This window comes from Neovison vison, chromosome 6, assembly GCF_020171115.1.
Source record: "Neovison vison isolate M4711 chromosome 6, ASM_NN_V1, whole genome shotgun sequence".
NCBI classification, from domain to species: Eukaryota; Metazoa; Chordata; class Mammalia; order Carnivora; family Mustelidae; genus Neogale; species Neogale vison.
Window position 1 is genome coordinate 106,307,741 of NC_058096.1, and position 24,961 is coordinate 106,332,701.

The 24,961-nt window shown below is 40.0% G+C and overlaps 1 protein-coding gene across 3 annotated transcripts in view; it reads right to left on the bottom strand.

Moving 5' to 3' along the window:
- The window catches only part of MCF2L2 (MCF.2 cell line derived transforming sequence-like 2), a 249,011-nt gene that overhangs the window by 129,265 nt on the left and 94,785 nt on the right, over positions 1–24,961 (bottom strand). For all 3 annotated transcript variants that reach the window (XM_044251864.1, XM_044251866.1, XM_044251865.1), the window contains 5 exons: positions 16,440–16,556; positions 12,619–12,768; positions 4,687–4,811; positions 3,993–4,107; positions 3,394–3,513 (listed from right to left, as the gene is read on the bottom strand). In XM_044251864.1, coding sequence (XP_044107799.1) covers positions 3,394–3,513; positions 3,993–4,107; positions 4,687–4,811; positions 12,619–12,768; positions 16,440–16,556 — 627 coding nt within the window. The remainder of the gene's footprint in view (positions 1–3,393; positions 3,514–3,992; positions 4,108–4,686; positions 4,812–12,618; positions 12,769–16,439; positions 16,557–24,961) is intronic.

Here is a 24,961-nt window from a genome sequence, read left to right on the forward strand (position 1 = left end):
ATGTCAGGGAACCCAGAATGAACTCACAGATAATGGCATAGGAATTAAATGTACATGTGCGGTCAGATGAAACAAGAAAGGCAGAGAGCTCATGGTTGTGGAAACAGAGCATACACATGGGAGTTCATTGTACTAGCTGATCTGCTTTAGTGTGTGTCTGAAAATTTCCATTAAAAAAAAAGTCACGCCCCTCCAGCTAGATTATTACATCCTTAGGGATTTAATGATCAGGGTTCTAAGCCTTCCTAGACCTGTACTGTAACTGCTGGTCCCTGGCCTTCTGGGGAGAGGTCAAGACTAAAATCATGTTGATTCCCCTGCCTTGTCCTTGTCGACTCTCTGCTGACCCATCACCAAGGTCCCCCGCCTGCCTTATAGCCAAAACCCTCCAGCAAACTTTGCCTTAAAAGGAATAAGAGTGGGGACTAAAATCACCATTGTTTCTCAGAGTTAGAAATGAACATTCAAAAGATTTAAATCAGGGGCACTTGGGGGCTCAGTGGGTTGAGCGTCCAACTTCTGCATTTCAGGTCGTGATCGTGGAATTGTGGGATCAAGCCCAAGGTGGGGTCCACACTAGGCACGGAGCCTGCTTGAGATTCTCTCTCCCTCTCTTAAAAAAAAAAAGAAAAAAAAGATTGCTGAACCATCAAACCAGAAAAAGATAAAAGAACAGGCTCAATTAGCATGCAGAAGATGTCTGGTTAGTGAATTGGCTCAGAGGTTACCCATGCGGATGACATCATTGTACAGAATAAGGAAGTTGGCAACAATCCAGATATCAGTGAGTGGCTCTGCTCCGGGTTGGGGGGAAGCTGACCCCTGAGTGCTGAGTGAAGGACAAACCCAAGCAGGTTTCGGTGGACTCTAGACAGGTGTCACTTTGTTCCTTTAACACTTTATAGGACAAATGGAAAGATTAGCCAAGCCTTTAAAATTATCCGAAGAAACGCTGCCTTTTAGACCTCTGAGGCAAGACATGTTAAAAAGGTCCTGGTTATGATAGGATAGTTTTGTTTGGATCATCTAAAGGCAGAGAAGTAGGTCTACTGCATCCTTCAGAAAATAAATAAAATAACAGGGTAAGCAAGGCCCAGAATAGGTAAAACTAATATACCCGGGCTCTGCAGGTCATGAGCTGTGAGTCAGTCTACCTGGTTCTGATACTTTGCCCCTGAAAGACCAATCATGGGTACACAAAGCATACCTATGTCCCATGACCACAGGCTTCTCCCCTAGCTCAGGTCAGCAATCTTTAATGTATCCAAGATCTCAAGTCCAAGAAGAGGGGCAGAAGAGAGAAAGTGGATGTAGATCAGCCACACTATTTATTACTTTTTTAAAGATTGATTCATTTATTTGAGAGAAAGAGAGATCAGACACATGTGCAAGTGGAAAGAGAGGCAGAAGGAGCAGAAGAGAATCTCAAGCAGACCTTGCGCTGAGTGCAGACCCCAACATGGGGCTGGATCCCATGACCCTAAGATCTTGACCTGAGCCAAAACCAAGAGTTGGGCACTTAACTGACTGAGCTACCCAGGTGCCCCTCAGGCATACTATTTAAAACCCAACCCATACCCTCCAAAAGGTTCCACTGAAAATAAAATCTAGTCCTCACCACCATAACTCCCACCTTATACCCCCCTGGCTCACTATGTTCCAGACACATTCCTTGAATTCACAAACCTTGGTCTTGCCTCCAGTGTTTTATGCTTGAGGCTTCTCTGCCTTGTACACTATTCCACTAAACCTTTGCATGGCTATCCAGAGCTCAGATCAAAGGTCACCTTCTCAGAGAGACCTTTCCTGACTACCTGAGCGAAAGTAACACCCCTAGTCACTCTCTTATATCCTGTTATTTTCTTCATACCATTTGTCACTATCTGATATTAATACTTATCCGATTGCTTTTTACTCATCTCTTTCTGCAGTAGAACGTAAACCCTATGACAGCAGGGTCTTGATTGTCTGGTTTGCCACCACATTCACAGAACCTTGGACAAGGAGTACCTGGTGATGAATGAAAGCCTCCTGGCAGGTCAGTAGCTACTTTCATTCATATATATGACATGACCGTATTTTTCGAACCCAAAATATAAGGACTGGGCTTGATGAGGCTTTTCCCCCCCAAGTATATGAATGTATGCAAGTGAAAACACATAGTATCTACACTAAAGGAATTCTCTTGAAAAAAAAAAAAAAACTAAAATTGCAAAAAATCGGGTCTTAGAGAATCTGAGACACCTGATATATGAAATTTGGTTTTTTTTTTCATTGTTTGATAAATGTTTCTGATTACTCAAGCCTACAGTACTAAAATGTTTAGTTGTCAAATGATCACTGGTAATAGAGGGAGTGCTCATAGAGGAGGATGGGATTCTTGAGTGAGAGTCTGGGTGCACAGGTGGGTTCATGTGTTCACACACATGGAGAAGCACCTCCAGTTCAGAATCTATAACTGATACCTCCTAGGGTCAGAGGGAACCTGGTTTACATTTGTTACTTGTCCTTCGGGGAGGAGAAGATGTGTCTCAGCTAACTATAATGTACATGTCAATCACCTGGGGACCTTATTAAAATTCAGATTCTAATTCTGAAGGGAGCCTGAGATTCCATATTTCTACCAGGTTCTCACTCAGGTGACATCTATGCACTGGTCAGAGGATCACACTTGGAGAAGCAAATCTCTAATACTATAAAAATACCATATGGGAAGCATGCATTTAGATAAGCTCAGAGAGGAAGTGCTTAATCATCAAGGACTGGGTGCCCAAAAGACAAAAAGATAGAGACTCTAATTTGAGAAGAGCAAAAAAGAACTTCTCTAGAAAGAGAGGACTTGGCTTTCTTAATTCGTAATAACTCAAATTCATAAGGACTTAGAATCACTATCACCTGCTGACTTGTGTGCAGATCCGGGAAACTGTCTAATACTGGTATGAGAATTGTGCAACACGTATTCTTTTACAAGTTTGATATTGACAACTCTTGGGATATAAGAAAGGAGAAAGCTTTGCCAATTCTGTGTAGCAGCAGAACTAATGTGGACCCATTGCCCATTGCCCATTGCTGCACTGTTCTGCTTATTATAAACCCAGCTGGTACTTTTTCTGGTTTCCCCTTTTCACATTTCCCCTCCTTACCACTGGCTTCCACCCCCACATCCTGCTGGTAGATAACACATCTTTTGTGACATTTCCTACTGCTGCTTTTGTGGGGGCAGACAAGTCAACCGGAACCTTCACCCCACCTGGGGTGGCAGTGGGGACTGCAAAGGCAGGATTTGGGCATTCCTGTGTCCTTCAGCCACCTTCCAACAATAATGAATGGACATGATCTGTCACTGTACACAGAGACTTCCTTCCCAGTCCGTAAAAACAGCAAAAAACAAACCTGGCCTTTTTCTTCCAGGTTTTTGTGTTCCTTAAGAAGTTGCTCCACGCATATCACACTGTCGCCAATGTTTGTAAACTCCACTTGCTCTGCCAACAAACTGTCCAGGGCAAGCTTAACCTGTAAGACACATTAGAACATCCAGAAATAAGCCCTGAGGCCCTCTCTGGGGGTATAGGTTCTACATACTCAAAGAAAACTTGAAAATCCAAAAAAGATTCAAGACTTTTGTGTAGCTACATATTCTTTTTTTTTTTTTTTTAAATAGCTTATAAGCTTTTAGATTAAGCTCAGGACAGGGGTCGAGAGGACACATGGTGCTGAGACACATAGAGATGACAGAGTAAAACTACATTCACAGATTATCAATCAAAAAGGAAGATAAACCAGACATGAAATAGCACGTATGCCAACAGAAAAATGGGGGTTCTAGAACATTGCTATCCCACTGAAAAATGATCAATGAGGAAGCAAGGATATAAGGAGGGGGCTGGATTAGGGAGAAGAGGGACACTCAATATCCAGAGTTCAAGGGAGAAGGAAGAACCAGAAGTCACCAAACCATGAAAGGGATCTCTGTTCAACAAGGAAGTAACAACCTCATAAAAATTGCGCTCAAAGTGTTGTAGCTGTAGGCATTGGTTAAGCTTCAAGTGATGCTCAGACCAAAACTGATTAAAGGCTCTTTCTGTCTCGTCCAACTGAAGTAATAACCTGTCAAGAAAGAGAAAGCAACATGTGGCTAGTGTTCACTTCCACAGGAGTCCATATAGGTTTCTGTAGATAACCCCTATGGTTCTAGCCAGTGTTATGAACTATGGAAATCTCCTTTTTATGCAAGTCTCTGTCACCTGTGACCTCTCACAGTTCAGCTGGAAATGGAAAAATTTTCCATTTTTCAATTAGGACACCCTAAGAACTAGCCAGAAACTTCACTTCAGAGGCAGCTGCTATGCTTTGAAATGTGCCTCCAGGTAACCTTACCTTTGTGCCTTTTGTTTTCTAACTGAGATGACAGGTGTGTAAAGCACAGCACCCAACCAAACCGTTATTTAGAAATGAAAATAAATACATACTACCATCTCCCCTGAAATCCTGGGATGAGAGCAAAGCACAAAAGGACGGAATAGCATTCTCCTAAAAACATCTCTGTCGGAGAGTACCATCTTTTTGCCTTTGTTGTCACAAATATTATTCTTTCTTGACTCTGCCAAGATCCAGGAATAGCTGTGCCAATTGTTCTCTGTCATTTCAGATCATCGAGTTCTACATATTCCCCCATCTCTCGCTCACCGTTCCATGATAGCTACATTCTCTAGTTCACTGGGATTGAGTTTGCTGGTGGGACTTTTGGTTGCTGGTTCTTGAATGCATGACAGTAATGTGGTCCCTTGCTTTCCAAGTAATTTCAGCTCATCCTAGAGAAAGGAAAATATAATTTGTCTCAGAAGAAATGAACAAAAGCAAATTCTTGGTAGATTGGGGTGAAGAGAATGGCAGATCAGGTGTATCTTTCATACAGGAAATTAAATGCTAAAGAAGTCAAGCTGCAGCTTTCAAAAATTAACTAACCCATTTATTTATTTAAAAATTCCAGTATAGTTAACATAGTTACATTAGTTTCAAGTGTACAATCCAGTGGTTCAACGGTTCTACTATATTACTCAATGATCATGAGGATAAATGTACTCTTGCTCCCCATCACCTGTTTCTCCCATCCCCTTACCTACCCCCCTCAGGTAACCATCTCTTCTGGGAAGTTAAGAGTCTATTTTTTGGTTTGTCTCTTTTTTCTTTGTTTTTTTTCTTTAATTCCACACATAAATGAAATCATATGGTATCTGTCTTTCTCTGACTGACTTATTTCTCTTAGCAGCATAGGTCTCTAGACCTATCCATCATACATATACACCACATCTTCTTTATCTATTCATCTATCAAAGGACACTTGGGCTGATTCCATCACCTGGCTATTGTAAATAGTACTGCAGTAAACATAGGGGTGCATATATATTTTCATATTAGTGTTTTGTCTTCTTTGGGTAAATGTCCAAAAATGGTATTATTAGATCATGCGATTATTAACTTATTTTTCACAGGAATACACATATATACATACATATGATACAAAATCCAAAATATACAAAAGGGTATATATTGGAAAAAGTTAAGTCTTTTGTCCCCTGCGCATCCATTTTTTCCCTCCAATGTAACAACTGTTAAATTTTATATCTCAAACTGCTGTTACATATTTAAAGCAAAAGCAATAAACCAATAATTTTAATTACTTGTTTATGTTAATTAATTAATCATTAATAATTTAAAATTTATTAATGAAAAAATAAAATCAGGTTCTAATCCAAAGCAGTGACCAGAAACAAGATAATGACAGATACTGAATAATAAGTGCTAGAAACTGGCCTGTACTAGCAATGTAAGAGTTGCTAGTTGACCAGGAAAAAAACCTCATCTGGTCTCAGCTGACACCTGCCTCTCCTTCTGTCTGCCCACAAAGTGTGGCCTTGTTCAGTTATGGAAGTTTGGTGGAGATGGTCCACAACTTCAGCTTGACATGTAAAGAGTCATACTTCAAGGCAACTCTATTTTGCTTCTTTTAAATGGGATGTGGGACTTTGCAACTGGAGAAGATGTCATGTTATCTCCTGCCAAATCCACGGGCTCAAATCCTCTGATTACACAGCACAAGTCATCTCTCAATGCTCTGAGTGTGAACCACAAATCAAGCCATGGGGGTGGAGCCAGACAGGGAATTCTGCTCCAAGGAGTTAGGGGTTTGATGCGTGGGTCACACAGGATGCTGGTTAGTATGTCCTGAGCATTAGGATTAGGCCCATGGTTATAAAACAATATCCTCTATGCACATGAACCCTGAATCTCCCCTCCAGGCCTGGCCACCTCCAGCCTTCCCACATATGGAGCTCGTTCCCCGTGGGAGGAGTTTTAAGTCTCTCCATCCTGTTCACACACAATTCCTGGCCCGCTCGCCCTCACACCTTTGCTCCTTATCTCCCTTCTCTCTCTAGTAGTCATCCCCTTGCAGGCTTCTGCTGTCCACGTCCAGCCTCAACCTTGTCCCTGGATTTGGTTGATGATAAATGTGACTTCTCTGATCTGGCCCAAGTTCTTTGGACACCACCTGTGGCTCTGTCTGCTCTAGGTAATGCCCCGCAGTCAGCCTCTTGGCTTGTACTCCTGCCTGGGAACTGAACAGATCCCTTCTTTTCCACTCTCAGATATCAACCCTCATTTCTTCTTATCTGTCCGATGCTCATTAAATATTTGTAGGTTGGATAAATTAATAATAGTCTAAAAGAAATTAGGTTGCAGATGAACAAGGACAAATAGGATATGATGGGGACAGGGGTGAAACCGTCAGTAGCAAGTACTCTTACCTTGCACTCTTCCTACCTTCTAAAAGGGTCTTGGCTTTTCTCAAATCAGTTTATTAGATGTCCTTGAGATTTCCGACATTCCCACAGGACTCTGGCGTTTCCATTACTAGATTTTATATATACAGTGTGTGTATGATGTAGAGTGGAGAGGAAGAGTAGAAGAGCCAGAATAGCAGGAAAGTATTGCTAGGGAGTAGAAGACCTTTAGAAGGGGAAGAGAGATATACCCAAAAACTGCAGAGTGTGAGGAAATGTGTGAGAGAGGGAAGGTGGGTGTGAATAAGTGGTGTCATTCACTGTGTGTCCCTTTGCACTATCAAAAACACAAGGAAAAATAATGACTGGTTATTGCTTTGGGACTAGGCCATATGTGGTCAGGTTCAGTGAGGTTATAAAAAAAATCTGCCATAGATAAATGGGGAAAGACTGGGAACTATGGTATTGAAAAGTGAAAAGATAAGTTACCAAGGCCTAAACTGGAGTTTGCCCTTGTCCACTGTAGTAACAATTCAGAATATATTTTTTTTTTATTTTATTTATTTGAGAGAGAGAGACAGTGAGAGAGAGCACGAGCGAGGAGAAGGTCAGAGAGCGAAGCAGACTCCCCATGGAGCTGGGAGCCTGATGTGGGACTCGATCCCGGGACTCCAGGATCACGCCCTGAGCCGAAGGCAGTCGTCCAACCAACTGCGCCACCCAGGCGTCCCACAATTCAGAATATTTAAGAACTGTTTAGAGTAGGCACTGATCAATCAGCACAGATGTCAGATGCAATGCCCAAGCAGTCCTGAGGCCAACTGCAGTCCACGTGTTAACCCCTTTAGTGGCCAGAATCCCAAGGAGGTCTCATGGGTCCTAGGAAATGGGGCAGGGAAGTAAAGTCAAACACACAGTGGGGCACGTGGGTTGCTCCTCCGTTGGTTGGGCAACTGCCTTCAGCTCAGGTCATGATCCCGGAATTCCGGGATTGAGTCCCACATTGGGCTCCCAGTTCAGCAGGGAGTCTGCTTCTCCCTCTGACCCTCTCCTTCTCATGCTCTCTCTCTCACACTCTAATAAATAAATAAAATCTTTTTAAAAAGTTGGCCACTCAAGGAACATAAATATTTAACAACTGGTATGGCTGTCCCCATGTGTACTCATCATTATAGTTCCATTATAATAGAAACAAGCCACTGGATCTGAAGACCCATTTAATAGGGAAAGCAGACTGCTTCAGGCTCAAAAGAATTTAAATTTTCTGGGGGGAATTCTTTCCTATGACGATGGTAAGCATGAATCTATACATTCATTCGTTCATTTACTGAAAATACATTTATAAAGCACAACTATCCATGCCAGGTGCTGTGTTCGCCTGTGTCATGGGCTAGGGGTGGAGGTGGGGTGGGATCAGAACCCAGAGATTATATGAATGACTAATGTTTTAGACTCCTCACTTCACTTTTATTACTTAACTCCATTTCTGTGACTATAAGTTAGCTCTGTGTGCTTCTGTGTATAATGTTGACTAATGAATTCTAGAATCTGGCGTTTAAAACTCAAGTCTTCATAACTGAGAAAAAAGAAATACCTAAAAGAAATGAAACACCCCTTTCCTCAGCAGCTACTAAGAGAAACCTTCTTGTGGTATAAAATTAGTGCAAAAAGCTAATTTGTTAAGGTGTCAACACTGAAAGCATTCCTAAGTATACCAAGTTTGTCTCCCTGTGCAAAATCAAGACCCCTGTGTCTATCCATTCCTAACTTATATTTCCCATAAGTAGAGTTCTAACAAAAGGGTCTCTGAAAACTCCTAAGACTATAAAATTATTTCCATGGCCTAAAAAAAGTCACTTATAATTCTGATTATCTTCCTGATTATTTGTAATCCTGGAAATACCAATAGAACTGTCATCTCTGAATACAAAATTGAATAAATCTTGAGTGGAACAAATACTGAACGGTTATTTGTTCAATACAAATGTATTTGTTCATTTAGTTTAGTTATTTGTTCATTTGTTCAAACAAATACTAAACGGTATTGATACATTTTTTTTGTCTTTTTTAAAGATTTTATTCATTTATTTGACAGAGAGAGATACAGAACGAGAGAGAACACAAGCAGGGGAAGTGGGAGAGGGAGAAGCAGGCTTCTCGCAGAGGAGGGAGTCCAATGTGGGGCTCGATCCAGAACCCTGGGATCATGACCTGAGCCGAAGGCAGATGCTCAACTGACTGAGCCACCCAGGTGCCCTATTATTCATATTTGTAAAAGAGTATTTTATCACATAATCAAAATGAGAGAAAGGCCTTTAGCTCTGTTAAATTTGCTATTTCAGTAACAACAAAATTTAAGAGGCTTACCCTATTTAAATGAGCACATGGTAAAATGTCTCAGTTGACTTAAGCATCTGAGAGCTAAAGACCAAGACTCTGGAGTTTCTGGCCTAAGTAAGAGTGGCAAAGAAGTGAGAAACCCCTCCTTTGAGATTCAAGAGGGAGACTGCACCTGCCTCTGTAAACTGCTCCCCAAACCAGCTCAGAATTAGACAATGGGAAGAGCTGTTTTGCTAAGAAAGAATGTTGGCAGGACCATCATAAACAGGAAGAAAAGCATATCTCTATAGGCTTCATGGTTATTTTATTGTTGTGTTAGGCCCAAAGGTCTTTTTCTTTTTTAAAAAAATTGAGATACAGCTCATACAGTACCATAAAATTCACCTTTTTAATCCATACAATTTCAGGACATTTTTATCACCATCAAAAAGAAACCCCGTACCTATTATCCATCATTCTCCATTTCTCCTTCTTCCCAGCCCCTGGCAACCACACATCTACCTACTTACTCTTCAGATTTACCTTCCTGGACATTCCATGTGAGTGCAATCACACAATCTGTGGCTTTTTGAGTCTGTTTCTTTCACTCTGCATAATTATTTCAAAGTTCATACACATTACAGCATGTATCAGTCAGTACTTCCTATGACTGAGTAACATTCCATTGTACAGATATGCCACATTTATCCATTCATCAGCTGGTGGACGTGTGGGTTGTTTCCACTTTTTGGATGTTATGAATAATGCTGCTACAAACAATAAATGTGTAGCTTTTTATACAAAGCCTATGATTTCAGATCTCTTGTGCATACACATAGAAGTAGAATTTCTGGGTCACATGGTAACTCTATGTTTAACTTTTTGAGGACCTACCAGACAGTAAACGAGGGTTCCAATTTCCTCACATCCTCACCAAACTTGTTATTGTCCATCTTTCTGCTTAGAGCCACTTCCGTGGGTATATCACTGTGGTTTTGGTTGGCATCTCCCTAATGACTATTGATGTTGTACATGTTTTCATGTGCTTAATAACCATATATATTTATCTTCTGTGAAGATGTCTGTTTGAATCCTTTGCCCATTTTTCAATTGGGTTATTTGTCTTTTTACAAAGGTTGAGTTGTAAGAGTTGCTTATATATATACTGGATACTAGACCCTTATTAGATACATGATGTGTAGATATTTTCTCCAGTTCTGTAGGTTGTCTTTTCACTTTCTTGATAGTGTCCTTTGAAGCACAAAAGTTCTTAATTTTGGTGATGTCCAGTTTATTTATTTTCTCTAGGTGTTTGTTCTTTTGACATTATATCTACGGAACTGATGTAAGGTCATGAAAACATACAACTGTATTTTTTCCTAAAAGTTTTAGGATTTACATTTAAAGCCCCTTGATCAATTCTGGTTTATTTTCATATGGGATGTGAGATAAGCATCCAATTTCCTTCTTTGCCATGTGGTTATCCAGTTGTCACATGGCCCAAAGAGTTTAAGCAGGTTTTTGTTCCCACAAAGAGAAAATACCCTTCATCATTTTGGGGTATTTAATTATTTAACTGTCAGCATTCAGGATACAGGAGTTCACGGACTGGCTTCTAGGAAAATATATAGAAGTCCTGTGAATTTCCCCCTTGTGGGAAATTCACAGTTTCTGTGAATTTCCCCCTTGTGCTGACAGGGTCTTAGTGGCAGCTGGGTGCATGCCGCCATACTGTTTGTAAACCAAGAGATGGCCTATAGCTTGTTAGTCACCTTTCATCAGGAAATGGAAGTTCTCCATGGAGAAAAACCCAATATGCAGAAAAGTCTGGGACTCCTGCATGCACCTGTTCTGAAGATGTGCTCTAAGTCTCCATCCACGTGTAAAAACAAGTATAAAAAACACATGGGAACAAGATGGGTTTGCTAAGTTGTGTGTGTGTTTCAAGCTCGTCAGAGATATTTCCCAGGAAAATTTCTAGGATGCTTTCAGGTTTTCCCAGTGTCAAACCAGATCTTTTAACTATGCAGAGTAATGTAGAAAGTACGTTTTAAACTCCTTTTGGATATTGAGCTCCTTAAAAAGAGAATTTAACAGTGCTCCCTGGCACATGGAAGAATTAATTTGCCTTCACTTCTAGACTCTGGAGACTCCCCTAATTCAGCTCTGTGTTCTTTGAGTTTACATTTATTTATTTATTTATTTATTTATAGAATGGAAAGGAGTTAGAAAAACTTCTTTATTTTCAAAGAGGACCGTTATGAAATCCTATGGCGTTTACAAAAAAATTTACCAGAACTAGTAAGTTTAGCAAGCTTGCTGGATAAGAATATTATTCAAAAATCAATTGAGCTTGAATTTAAGAATAATGAATACATGGTAATTGAAATTTTAAAATGACCATTTACAATAGTAGAAAAATGCAAATTACTGAGGGACAAATCTGCTAAAAGCTGTTCAAGATCTCCACACTGGTAATTATATAACACTACAAGAAGAGACTAAAGAAAGAAATTGACAGACGTACCATGTTTATTAATGGACCTTGAAATTCAATATTGTCAAAATGTCTATATTCCCAAAACTGAACTAGAGATTCAACACAAACTCAAACAAAATTCCAGTAGGATTTTTTTTTCATTTGTTTTCCTGGCATGTAGGGGTAGGTCGTCAATAAATGTTGCTTAAATGAACAAATCAACCACATAGCAAAGCATTTTGGTAACTCTAGGGCCATAGATAAAAAAGGTCAGCTCTTACCAAACTCTGGGAAGCAATAATACATGTAATGCTAAGATGTATCTACCTTCAAATACTGTTTGCTGCCCTGTGGAGTTCTGGTGTCCTGTGAAATAATGGATATGGTCCGTTTGTGCTTCTGGAGGCAGAAAAGAGCTGACGCCCATCCTGTAAGCCCCGGGAAGACTTTGCTTTACTGCATGATCTGAAAGAATCTGCTATGAATCTCCATTCATAGCACGTTCTGACGTGCTTTTATGAAGTTAATAGATGCTTCTCCTTAAACCCAGTTCAGAGCACTTTTCATGTCTCAAATTATTCTCCAAATAAAAAGACATATCCCTGAGAAAGTGAAGCAACATGTCAGCTTATTTGTTTGCCCCAAACTTCACAACAGCCTCAGGAAAGCTTCTGCCTCAAAAGCCAGCTCCTACCCTCCTTCCCTCACTGCAGTTTTACCCATTATATCTTGCTCTGTGAGCAGATCATAGGAGTGCAGTCCTTGACACAATGTTCACACACCTCTCCTACAAGCCCAAAGGTGGCCTGAGTCTCCCTTTATGTGGCAGCTTCTCAAAGGTTTTAATTACAGTCCTCTTATATTCACCAACCAGTCTCATGAGGTTTTTTCTTTATTCCCACACTGCCTATCTAGAGGGTTTAAAATGATCAGTCACTGCCAATTCATTGGTAAAGGGGGAAAATGGGAACTTAACTTCTAATTCTTCTCCTGGCTCTCTCCAAGAGGCTGGCCCATGACAGGCGACTGACTACTCACCTGCAGCTTGTCCCACCGCCTTGTGTGGGACATAAGGAGGTCTTCAGCAGACAGCACGCTGCTGGGCAGCTCTTTTGTGGCGAGGCAGGCCCCAAACATCTGGAGCATCTCGGCAGTGGTCTTCAAAGACATGGCAAAGTTTTCGATGGCCTAGAAGGTCAGACAATCATAACAGTCAGGAGAGCTTAACATTCACCATTATACTCTCTGAATAGAAGGATAATAGAACTAGCTACAATCTGAGTACCTGCACTGGGCAATGCATTGTACCTGATGCTATACATTTGTTTATCATCTCAAGAATCCAGAGTGGAAGGTATTTTATCTCCATTTTACAGCAGAGGGAACTGAAGTTCCAACAGGTCAAGTGAGTTGCCCAAGATCATATTATTTGGACCATAAGGAAGGAAAGATGGCAGAGTTCAACCAATGTCACCAAGTTTGGGAAGCAAGTTTGACCCCAAGGGAGAAGATGGACATAATGATCTGACATCCAGAAAGTACACTGTTATCCAAAAAAGGGTTTATATATATTGTATATACATGATATGGATTGTATCTTTATAGTTTTAATTGTATGTGTGTGTATATAAAATGTATACATAAAACATACAAAAAGCATATAAATATATGTCTGATGTTTCAATATAGTTGTATTTTTCAAAGTTCACCATTATATGATTAATACATGCACAAACACAGGGACGCCTGGGTGGCTCAGTTGGTTAAGCAGCTGCCTTCGGCTCAGGTCATGATCCCAGCGTCCTGGGATCGAGTCCCGCATCGGGCTCCTTGCTCGGCAGGGAGCCTGCTTCTCCTTCTGCCTCTGCCTGCCGTTCTGTCTGCCTGTGCTTGCTCTCTCGCCCTCTCTCTCTGATAAATAAATAAAATCTTTTAAAAAAAAAATACATGCACAAACACAAACCATGGATACAAACTAGGCCTGGGGTGGGAAGGTGTGTGCACAAGTCTGCTCATACCATGTCTTTAAATAATCTATGTTCGTGGTTTTTCAGTCTTCTTTACCTCTCTAAGTTCTCAGAGAACTATTCTTGTCTTTGAGGTCAATGTGCATTCATTTTTTTTCTTTATTCATTTGCTGAAAATTTGTGTTATTTCAAAAAAGATCTGAGGCAATTTGAAAAACATTAATAACATAATAAAACTTAGGGTTGGTGGAGAAGCAATTGGGAGTTTGGGGGGGGGTGGGTGAGCCTGGTGGTGGGTATTAAGTAGGGCACCTCTTGCATGGAGCACCGGGTGTGGTGCATAAACACTGAATCTTGGAACACTGAAAAAATAAAACAAAATTTAAAAAAACAAACGAACAAAGCTGCTATGTTAACCAACCAACAAACAAAACAAAAAAAACAACAAAACAAAACAAAACAAAAGCTATAGAGATTCTTTTCCACTAGACAGTTGTATTGAGCTTCTTTGTCCTACCTACGATGCTGGAAAATCTTGGAGACCAAAGGCACATACATCTTGGTCACATTTGTGTTTTTAACACCTAACACTGAGCTAGGCACGAGAAAGTGATTAATAAAACTTTGCAAATGAATGAAAAAAAAAAACAGAGAGCTAGCTAGGCCAAATAAGACTGGCAGGACAGTAAATTCTTCTGATTATTTAAGTAATGTAATAAAATCCTAGGAAGTGAAGAAATAAAGCTTGGAAGTACTCCAGTTCCATTTTCATAGGTTTAATGAAATTGCAACACAGGACAACCCTGACCACACTTACTTGTGTGTGATATTCTACATACACTTCCCTCCATATTTTTTCTATTTGGACCTAGTGAGGATAATGTTTGTGAAGAACTTCACCATTTCTTTTTTCATTCTCAAAAATTCTCTTGGAGTCACTGTCTTTGAGGTAAAACTGATGAGAAGTTTAAAGGGTTTGTGCCCAGGTTGTGGGTCTTCCTCTAGGTTTTGGGAAGGGTTGTGTCTTCCTTAGAATTACATAGTGCCCAAAGAAGTGATGGAAAGATTAGTATCTGTAGCTTTGAAATAAATGTACTGTGTTGCTAGAAATCTATTTTTGTTTAGTTCTTTAATTTCCTTTAAAAAAAAACACAAAGCTTTACACTCTAAAGAGAATAAATTCTCCTACCTACTTAAATGTCATTCAGGTCAGATGAATGTATAAAGAAGATGTGGTATATATACACAATGGAATACTATGCAGCCATCAAAAGAAATGAAATCTTGCCATTTGCGATGACATGGATGGAACTAGAGGGTATCATGCTTAGCAAAATAAGTCAATCAGAGAAAGACAACTATCATATGATCTCCCTGATATGAGGAAGTGGAGATGCAACATGGGGGGTTAAGGGGGTAGGAGAAGAATAAATGAAACAAGATGGGATTGGGAGGGAGACAAACCACAAGTGACTCTTAATCTCACAAAACAAACTGAGGGTTGCTGGGGGGATGAGGTTATGGACATTGCGGAGGGTATGTGCTATGGTGAGTGCCGTGAAATGTGTAAACCTGGCGATTCACAGACCTGTACCCCTGGGGGAAAATATGTTATATGTTTATAAAAAATTAAAAATTAAAAAAATGTCATTCAGATGTTTATTGGTAAATGTTGAGCAACATGGTTCCAAACTGCCCAGATACAGAGAGAGGGGGCTGACACCACAACTTGTCACTGGGGTGGTGAAGGGAGCTTCTGACTCAGCTCAGAAAACCTAGTCATTTTGAGCATTTGGGGGCTATCTATGAGAGTGGGAAAGGGGAATGGCAGCTTTATACAGAAACAGTCATTATTTGAGTTTCAATCCCACTTTTTCCTCCATATTACTGACCCTTTAGTTTAGCATAGTAACCATTACTGTGAGTGAATCAAGTAAAATATTTTATGTCAGGTGCTTTTATGCACATTACATCACTCTGTCTCACATCAAACTCTCAGATGGCTTCTGTCAGTCTGAAGTTTCTCATCATTGCACTACTGACATTTGAGCCAGACAATTCTTTGTTGTAGGGGGCTGTCTCGTGCGTGAGATGCTTCACAGCATCTCTGCCTCCTACCCAGCACTAGGTGCCAATAACATTGCTCTTCCCAAGTTATGACTATAAAAAAAAAATCTGTCTAGGGGTGCCTGGGTGGCTCAGTGGGTTAAAGCCTCTGCCTTCGGCTTGGGTCATGATCCCAGTGTCCTGGGATCGAGCCCCACATTGGGCTCTCTGCTTGGCAGGGAGCCTGCTTCCTCCTCTCTCTCTCTGCCTGCCTCTCTGCCTACTTGTAATCTCTGCCTGTCAAATAAATAAATAAAATCTTTTTAAAAAAAATCTGTCTAAAACTGCCAGCTGAAAACTACTGCTAGTTCCATTTTAACAGGAGAAAACAAGCTGAAAGAGGTTTAACAACCGAGCAAAGGTCAGACAATAAATCATGGTGACAATATTCAAATACAGCTCCTTCTGACTCGGTGGGTTTTATCTTTCTGTACATTAGAATCATCTGGGGAGTTTTGTGGAATGCTAATGTCTGAGACACAACCCTGATCAAGCAAATTAGTTTCTCTGAGGTATAGCAGGGTGGGTGCTGGTGTGTTTAAAACTCCCCAGGTGCATTCCAAGTCAAGTCTCCCTAAAACCCCATGCTAGATGATGAGGTGAGGCAAAGGGAGATAGTAGGACAAGCCACAGCTTCTTCCCCTCTGCCCCATTTCTCCCCCACCTGTGGCTTAGAAAATCTAATCATCCCAGTGGGCAATGACCACCCACCAGTTGATCTTTAACTGCCCCGTCTTCTCGAAAACAAGGAGAGAAAATGTAAATGGCACATAAGTTGGTACTCACAGTTCGATGATTTATCCACTGACTGTGGCGGTATTCCAAAGTTCCCCCTAAGTCCTCTGTCAGTTGGCTTTTGTCAATGTAGCCATGAAGGTCAGACACAGAGTTTAACATAACAATCTATAGAGAAAAAAAATCAATATATTCCTTACAGATAATTGAAGAGTAGCTTATCTAGGTTCTATTATTATTTAAACAGCACTTGAACTTTGCCTAATCAGGAATTCATGTACAAGGAGTTACTACATCCAGCATAGAAATGTTTTATATTCCCTTTACAATTTCCCCACTTAAGTGAGGAGTACCAAAGGTTGTACAGTCTGTGTCAAAATGGTGACCTGGTTCAGAGGACTCCGTTCTAAGCTACCCAGAAGTCGGGTCCTACTTCAGGTGGATTTTTGTCACAAGTTACCAAGCTTAAGTATACTCTTCAGGCACCAAAATCAAGTGTTATATTGAGACCTAAAATTCTGCAATGAGAAGCCCAGTAAGGGGTAGGCTGGTGAATATCAAAATAAAATTAGAATACTGGCACATACTGAGGAGTGTGTGTTAAAAAGATTTACTACACTAATGCCTCCCATGAGGAAGGTTGATACGCCCCAATATATCCTTCATGGAGGAGATCTGGAGGTAATAGGGAGTGGATTTTTATGAATTAACAATCTGGTTGATGAACAAACCCATGCCGATGAACGAATGCCCACACACCTAGAGGGAGCAGACACATTCCAAATTGTCCCTTTCTGCTCCTCTGCAGTGGCTCTGACCAGGTCATGATCCTAGCCCTGTTTCAGGGATTATATCACACCCCTACTCACTCCTAAAGAGAAACAAGGAACTCTCACTCCTACTTCTGAAACATGCCCTTGTAAGCCTTTAACTGATGACTTCACGTTTCTTCACTCCTTGTTGATTATTTTGAAAATTGACTCTTTTTCAGAGGACATAAAAACATAGGGTCTCTGGGGTGCCTGGCTGGGTCAGTTGGTGAAGCATGCAACTCTTGATCCCCCACATGTGGTATGGAGATTACTTAATAAAATCAATTTTTTTTTAAAAAAATAGAGGCTTTCTTCTATTATTATATAGTATTAGTCGAGTGATAAATCCACTTTGGAATAGAAGGAATGTAAATTAGGGCCCAAAGTCTATAGGTGAAAAACAAAATTGATATACTCATTCAATGAATAAGGTATTGAATTTCTAATAAATGCCAGGCTCTGAGGGATAACACAGTCAGCACAACAGTCAACAGTCCCTGCCTCAAGGAACTCAGGTTTTGTGGGATTTGGTTACTACATATCACTGTTAACCTTATCAGGTCCCTGCCTTTCTCCCTCACTTCTGAAAAGGAGTTTGGGAATTTTTTAAATTAATTAATTAATTAATTACATTTTAAGCTCTATGCCCAATGTGGGGTCCGAACCCACAACCCTGAGATCAAAAGTCACGTGCTCCTCCAACTAAGCCAGCCAGGCAAGCCAGGAGTCTGCAAATTTTAAAAAATTACATTTATAACATGAAAAAAAGTCGAAAGAATCCAAACCTGAATCCATTTTTGCCTTTCCCTCCTAAAAATTTTAAACCACTAAAAATTTTAAACCGCTAAAAATAAAAACGATTTTTAGGCTTTCTAACATTAGAAATTAATAGGACACAAACAAGAAGTTGCCAATATATTTTGCTTCTTGAAATATTAATTGCTATAGTAACACATGGAGCTTTGTTGTTGTTGTTGTTGTTGTTTTAATACTAATGTGGAACATCTTATTAGGCAGAAGTAACTTTGCCACACAGCCTGGAGTTTTAAAAAACATATCCTGGGGCACCTGGGTGGCTCAGCATGTTAAGTGTCTGCCTTTGGCTCAGGTCATGATCCCAGGGGCCTGGGATCAAGCCCTGCATCAGGCTCCCTGCTTAGAAGAGATCCTGCTTCTCCCTCTCCTTCTACTGCTGCTCCCCGTGCTTGTGCTCCCTCTTTCTCTGTCATATAAATAAATTAATTAATAAAAATAATTTAAAAAATAAAATAAAAAATATATCCTGCCAGGTTGCACATCTTCTGTTCTACCTAACTCAACAGCAGAGGGAGGCATGTGTTCCATGCTTGCTGGGACTCTGCCTACTCACCTTTAGCTATAAAGGACGAAGAGAAATTTTGAATTGGAAGAAAAAATGAAAATTAGAAATAAAAGGAAGATATTAGGGGTGCCTGGGTGGTTCAGTTGGTTAAGCAACTGCCTTCAGATCGGGTCATGATCCTGGGGTTGCAAGATCTAGTCCCACATCAGACTTGCTACTCGGCAGGGTATATGCTTCTCCCTCTGACCTCTCCCATCTCGTGCTCTCTCAAATAAATTAAATATTTTTTTTAAAAAGGAAGATATTAGAGGATTTAGTACTGTTAAATATTGATCAAAGCAAGCCCAATTAAAATCCAGAAGACTTTCTGTAGAAAGTCTCAAGCTAACTCTAAAAGCTATACGGACATGCAAAATAGGTAGAATAGGCAAAACAATTTTGAAAATGAATAAAGTTTCAAGACTTACAAACTATAGTAGTTAAGAGTTTGGTAACAGCAAAGGACAGCCAAATCAATCAATGGAATAGAACAGAAAGTCCTGAAATAGGCTCACACAAATATGGCCAAGTGATTTTTTTAACTCTTTATTTTATTTTTTTATTTTTTTTTACAATGTTTATAAAACACTTTTATTTACGTGCACTTATGAATGTAGTATTTTTTTTAAATATTTTATTTATTTATTTGACAGATAGAGATCATAAGTAGGCAGACAGGCAGGCAGAGAGGAGGAAGCAGGCTCCGTGCTGAGCAGAGAGTCCGATGTGGGGCTCGATCCCAGAACCCTGAGATTAAAATTAACAAAACAGGAAACAACATGTGTTGGAGAGGATGTGGAGAAAGGGGAACCCTCTTACACTGTTGGTGGGAATGCAAGTTGGTGCAGCCTCTCTGGAGAACAGTGTGGAGATTCCTCAAGAAATTAAAAATAGAACTTCCCTATGACCCTGCAATTGCACTCCTGGGTATTTACCCCAAAGACACAGATGTCGTGAAAAGAAGGGCCATCTGTACCCCAATGTTTATAGCAGCAATGGCCACGGTCACCAAACTATGGAAAGAACCAAGATGCCCTTCAACGGATGAATGGATAAGGAAGATGTGGTCCATATACACTATGGAGTATTATGCCTCCATCAGAAAGGATGAATACCCAACTTTTGTAGCAACATGGACGGGACTGGAAGAGATTATGCTGAGTGAAATAAGTCAAGCAGAGAGAGTCAATTATCATATGGTTTCACTCATTTGTGGAGCATAACAAATAGCATGGAGGACAAGGGGCATTAGAGAGGAGAAGGGAATTTGGGTAAATTGGAAGGGGAGGTGAACCATGAGAGACTATGGACTCTGAAAAACAATCTGAGGGGTTTGAAGTGGCGGGGGTGTGGGAGGTTGGGGTACCAGGTGGTGGGTATTATAGAGGGCACGGCTTGCATGGAGCACTGGGTGTGGTGAAAAAATAATGAATAATGTTTTTCTGAAAATAAATAAATTGGGGGAAAAAAAAGCATTTGCTCTTCAAAAGACATAGGAGGGTAAAAAGACAACCCATAGACCAAGAGAAAACATTTGCAAATCACATATCTGACAATGGATCCATATCTACCCTCAAAACTTAACAGTAAAAAAAAACATATAATTAAAAATGGGCAAAGAGGACTTCTGAAAAAAATGGTGAAGTAGGCCACTCAGAAAGAGGTAGGAGGGGCAGAGAGGCAGTTGGGAGCCAAACTCACAGGAGACTTAACCACAAACAGTAGGGACACCACAAGCATGGAGAAGGCTGAGAAGCAGACCCCATACCAGGCACCTGGGGCACAGGGAACCTGCAGTGGGAAGGTAAGTCCTATAACATTTGGCTTTGGAAATCCAGTGGGGCTTAACTTTGTGACTTTTTACAATCAGTAGGACTTAACTCCAGGCACTTTAAAAATCAGTGGGCTTAGCTCTGGGAAAGACAGAGGGTGAAAGGAAAATGAGTTCCAGTCCTTAAAGAGCCAACACAACAAACAACCTAGCCAAGGTATGGTACAGAAGTAGCAATCTGAAACCTCAAGAGTATATGGAAAGAAGACTTACTTACTAATCTCAGAACCTGCACTGGAGGGGCAGGAATCTTTAGGTGACTTCTCCTAGAACAAAGTCTTAGCAAGTGACATCAGCCCTCAATGCCACCCCAGCCTACATAGTCAGACAGCTGTGGAAACCAGTTCAAACACTCTCCCATAGCTTGCTAATACCACAGACCCCACTTCTGCATTCTCCTAAAGAGCCACCTCATCCACCTCACCCCACTCCACAGGGGTCCCTCCAAAATGGCTCCTGCCAAGACAAATCCTGCAAGCAACCCCCAGCAGGGACCAGTGCTACTCCAAAGTAACTCCTGTCCTGGGGAGAGAGGAAGATTAACTACACACATCAGTGTGACTACAGTCCCAGCAGGTGGGACTGGAGACATATGGTCTAACTGCCAGCCCCACACACCAATAAGGCTTTCAGGAGGCAGCATGAGAGAGCACCCTGCTGTTTAGTACCACTGCAGCCCTAGTAGATGAGCTGAGGGCAGGCAGCTAATCTGACTGCTGCCATCACCCAACTACATCTACACCCAGCTGCACAACTGTCATGTGCAACCATAACAGGCAAAGTCGGCCATTGCAGCTAACTGGATTGAAGGCAAATGAGACTCAGCCACAACAGTGGGACACACACAAGCCACAAAGGAGATACCCCTAAAGCATCTGGCTCAGGTAAATGGGGGCATTGTGGTACAGGGCGCTACAAGACCTCTTCTTCATAAGGCTACTACTTTCAAGAGCAGGAGACAAAGCTGACTTTCCTAACACATAGAAACAGACACAGAGAGTTACACAAAATAAGAAGACAGGAGTATGTCCTGAATGAAAGAAAAGGACAAAAACCACACTGAAAAAAGTTAAATGGGGGTTTCTTAGGTACATTTAAGTATCCAACTCTTGATTTCAGCTCAGTCATGATCTCAGGGTCCTGGGATCAAGCCCCACATCAGGCTTCATGCTCAGTGGGGAATCTGCCTGAGGAGTCTGTCCCTCTCATTCTCCCCCCACCCCTACCCCACTCTCATGCATGTGTACAAGTTCTCTCTTTCTCTCTCTAAGATAAATAAATAAATGTTAAAGAAAATAGTTAAATGAAAGAGATAACTAATATGCCTAATAGAGAACTCAAAGTAACAGTCAAAAAGATACTTGCTGGACTTGAGAAAAGACTGGAGGATCTCACTAAGACCTTCAACAAAGAGATAGAAAATATTAAAAAGAACCAATCAAAGATGAAAAAGTCAATAACTGAAATTAAAAATACACTAGAGGGTATCAATAGCAAATCAGAGAAGACAGAAGAGCAGATCAGTGATTCAAAATATGGAGTAATAAAAAGCAACCAAGCTCTCTGCTCTGGGTAGCCAGACCCAAGGAGGGATGGCGAGAAGCAAACAAGTTAAATGGCAAAAGGAAAAAGAATAATAAAAGCTGAGAATGGATTATAGAAACTCAGTGACATCATCAAGCATAATAATATTAGCATTACAGGGATGCCAGAAAGAAAAAAGAGAAAAAAGGATATAGAAAATTTATTTGAAGAAATAATAGCTAAAAACTCCCCAAATCTGAGGAAGGGAATAGAAATCCAGATCTAATAGGCACAGGGAACCCCCAACAAAATCAAACCAAGGATGTCCACACACACAGTAATTAAAATGAAAAAACAATGATAGAGAAAGGAATGAGAAAGGAAAACAGCATGAGAAAGGAAAACTGTAACATAAAAGGGAAACTCCAGGAGGCTATGAGCTGGTTTTTCAGCAGAAACTATGCAGGCCAGAAGAGAGTGGCATGATCTATACAAAGGGCCAAAAGGAAAAAACAAAAAACAAAAAACAAAAACAAACAAACAAACAAAAAACCTATAAACAAGAATACTCTATCCAGCAAGATTACTATTCAGAATATAAGTAAAGATAAAGAATTTCCCAGACAAACAAAAGTTAAAGGAATTCATCACCAATAAACCAGCTTTACAAGAAACACTGAAAGGAATTCTTTGAGTCAAAAGAAAAGGCTAAAATAGGAGTAAGACAATTATGAAATGAAAAAAATTTCATAATTAAATGCAGACACAATAAAAGTAGTAGATGAGGGGCATCTGGCTGGCTCAACTGGAAGAGCATGCAGCTCTAGTCTCGGAGTCACGGGTTTGAGCCCCACATTGGGTGTAGAGATTACTTAAACAAACTTTTTAAAAAGTAGTAGATGAATCACTCACAAAACCATTAGGTAGGTTAAATCACAAAAGCAGTAAAATAAATTATACATACAGAAATCAGTAAAGGGATTCACAGAATAACAGAATGTTATGTATGACATTGTATACAAAAAACATGGAGGGTGGAGAAGTAAAAATTTAGTGCTTTTAGAATGGGTTCAAACTCAAATGACTAAAAACTTAATATAGACTGCTCTGTGCATCACATGTTACAAATGGACCTCATGGTAACCATACAAACACACACACACAAAAGCTTGTAATAGTCACACAAAAAATAAAGAAAAAGGAATCCAAGCGAATCAATAAAGAAAGTCATCAAACCACAAGGGAAGACAGCAAGAAAAGAAGAAAGGAACAGAAAAGAACAACAAAACAACTGTAAAACATAACAAAATGGCAGTGAGTACGTATTTATCAATAATTACTTTGAATATACTTTGAATCAAAAGACATAGGGTGACTGAATGGATAAAAGAGCAAAACCCATCTATATGTTGCCTACAGGAGACTCATTTCAGACCTAAAAATATATGCAGATAATGGAAAATGGAAGAACATTTACCATGCAAATGAAAAGAAAATGAGGATACCAATATTTAGATCACACAAAATCAACTTTAAGACAGACTATAACTTGAAAAATAGAAGGACTCTACATGATGATAAAGGGTACAATCCAACAAGAGGATACAACAATTGTAAATATTTATACACCCAACATGAAAGCACCTAAATATATGAAGTAACTATAAATAGACATGAAGGTAGAAATCAATAGTTACACAGTAATAGTAGAGATATTAACACCCCACTTACATTAGTGGATAGGCCATCCAAACAGAAAATGGACAAAGAAACAGTGGCTTTGAATGACACATTGGACCAGATGGATCTAACAGATATATTCAGAATGTTCCACCCTAAAACAGCAGAACACATTCTTTTCAAATGCATATAGAACACTCTCCAGAATAGATCACATACTAGCCACAAAACAAGTCTCAATAAATTAAAAAAGGCTGAAATCATATCATGCATCTTTTCTGATCATAATAGTATGAAACTAGAAATCAACCACAAGAAAAAATTTGGAAAGAACACAAATACATGCTAAATAACATGCTACTGAGCAATGAATGGGTCAACCAAGAAACCAAAGAAGAAATAAAAAAATACACATGGAGACAAATGAAAATGAAAATACAACAGTCCAGATTTTTGGGGTGAAGTACAAGCTGTTCCAAAAGAGAAGATTATAACGATTCAGGCCTACCTCAAGAAACAAGAAAAGTCTTGGGGCACCTGGGTGGCTCAGGCATTAAGTGTCTGCCTTTGGTTCAGGTCATGATCCTAGGGTCCTGGGATTGAGTCCAACATCTGGCTCCATACTCAGCAGGGAAACCAGCCTCTCCCACTCCCCCTGCTTGTATTCCCTCTCTTGCTGTCTATCTGTCTGTCTGTCTCTCTTTCTGTCAAATAAATAAGTAAAATCTTTAAAAAAAATTTTTTTAAAGCAAGAAAATTCTCAAACAAACCTAACCTTATACTAAAGAAACTAGAAAAAAAAGAACAAAGCCAGAGACAGTAAAAGAAAGGAAATAATGACAAGAGTGAAAGAAATGAAATGGAGACAGCTTTGTAATATGGCTTAAAGTTTGGATTTGTGAAGCCACCAGCTTTGGTTTTCTTTTTCAACACTCCTTTGGCTAGTCATCATCTTCTTCTGGTTCCATACAAATTTTAGGATTATTTGTTCCAGCTCTGTGAAACACGTTGATGGCATTTGATAGGGATTGCATTGATTGTGTAGATTGCTCTGGGTAGCATAGAAATTTTAACAATATCTGTTCTTTCAATCCATGATCATGAACTGTTTTTCCATTTCTTTGTGTCTTCCTTAACTACCTTCATAAGTGTTCTATAGTTTTCAGTTTCCCTTACCTCTTTGGTTAGGTTTATTCCTAAGTATTATACGGTTTTTGGTGCAATTGTAAATATAAAAGATTACTTAATTTCTCTTTCTGCCATTGATTTCTGTGCATTGATTTTATATCCTTTCACTTTTTTGAATTCCTATATGAGATCTAGCAATTTTGGGGTGGAGTCTTTTGGGTTTTCCACATAGAGTATT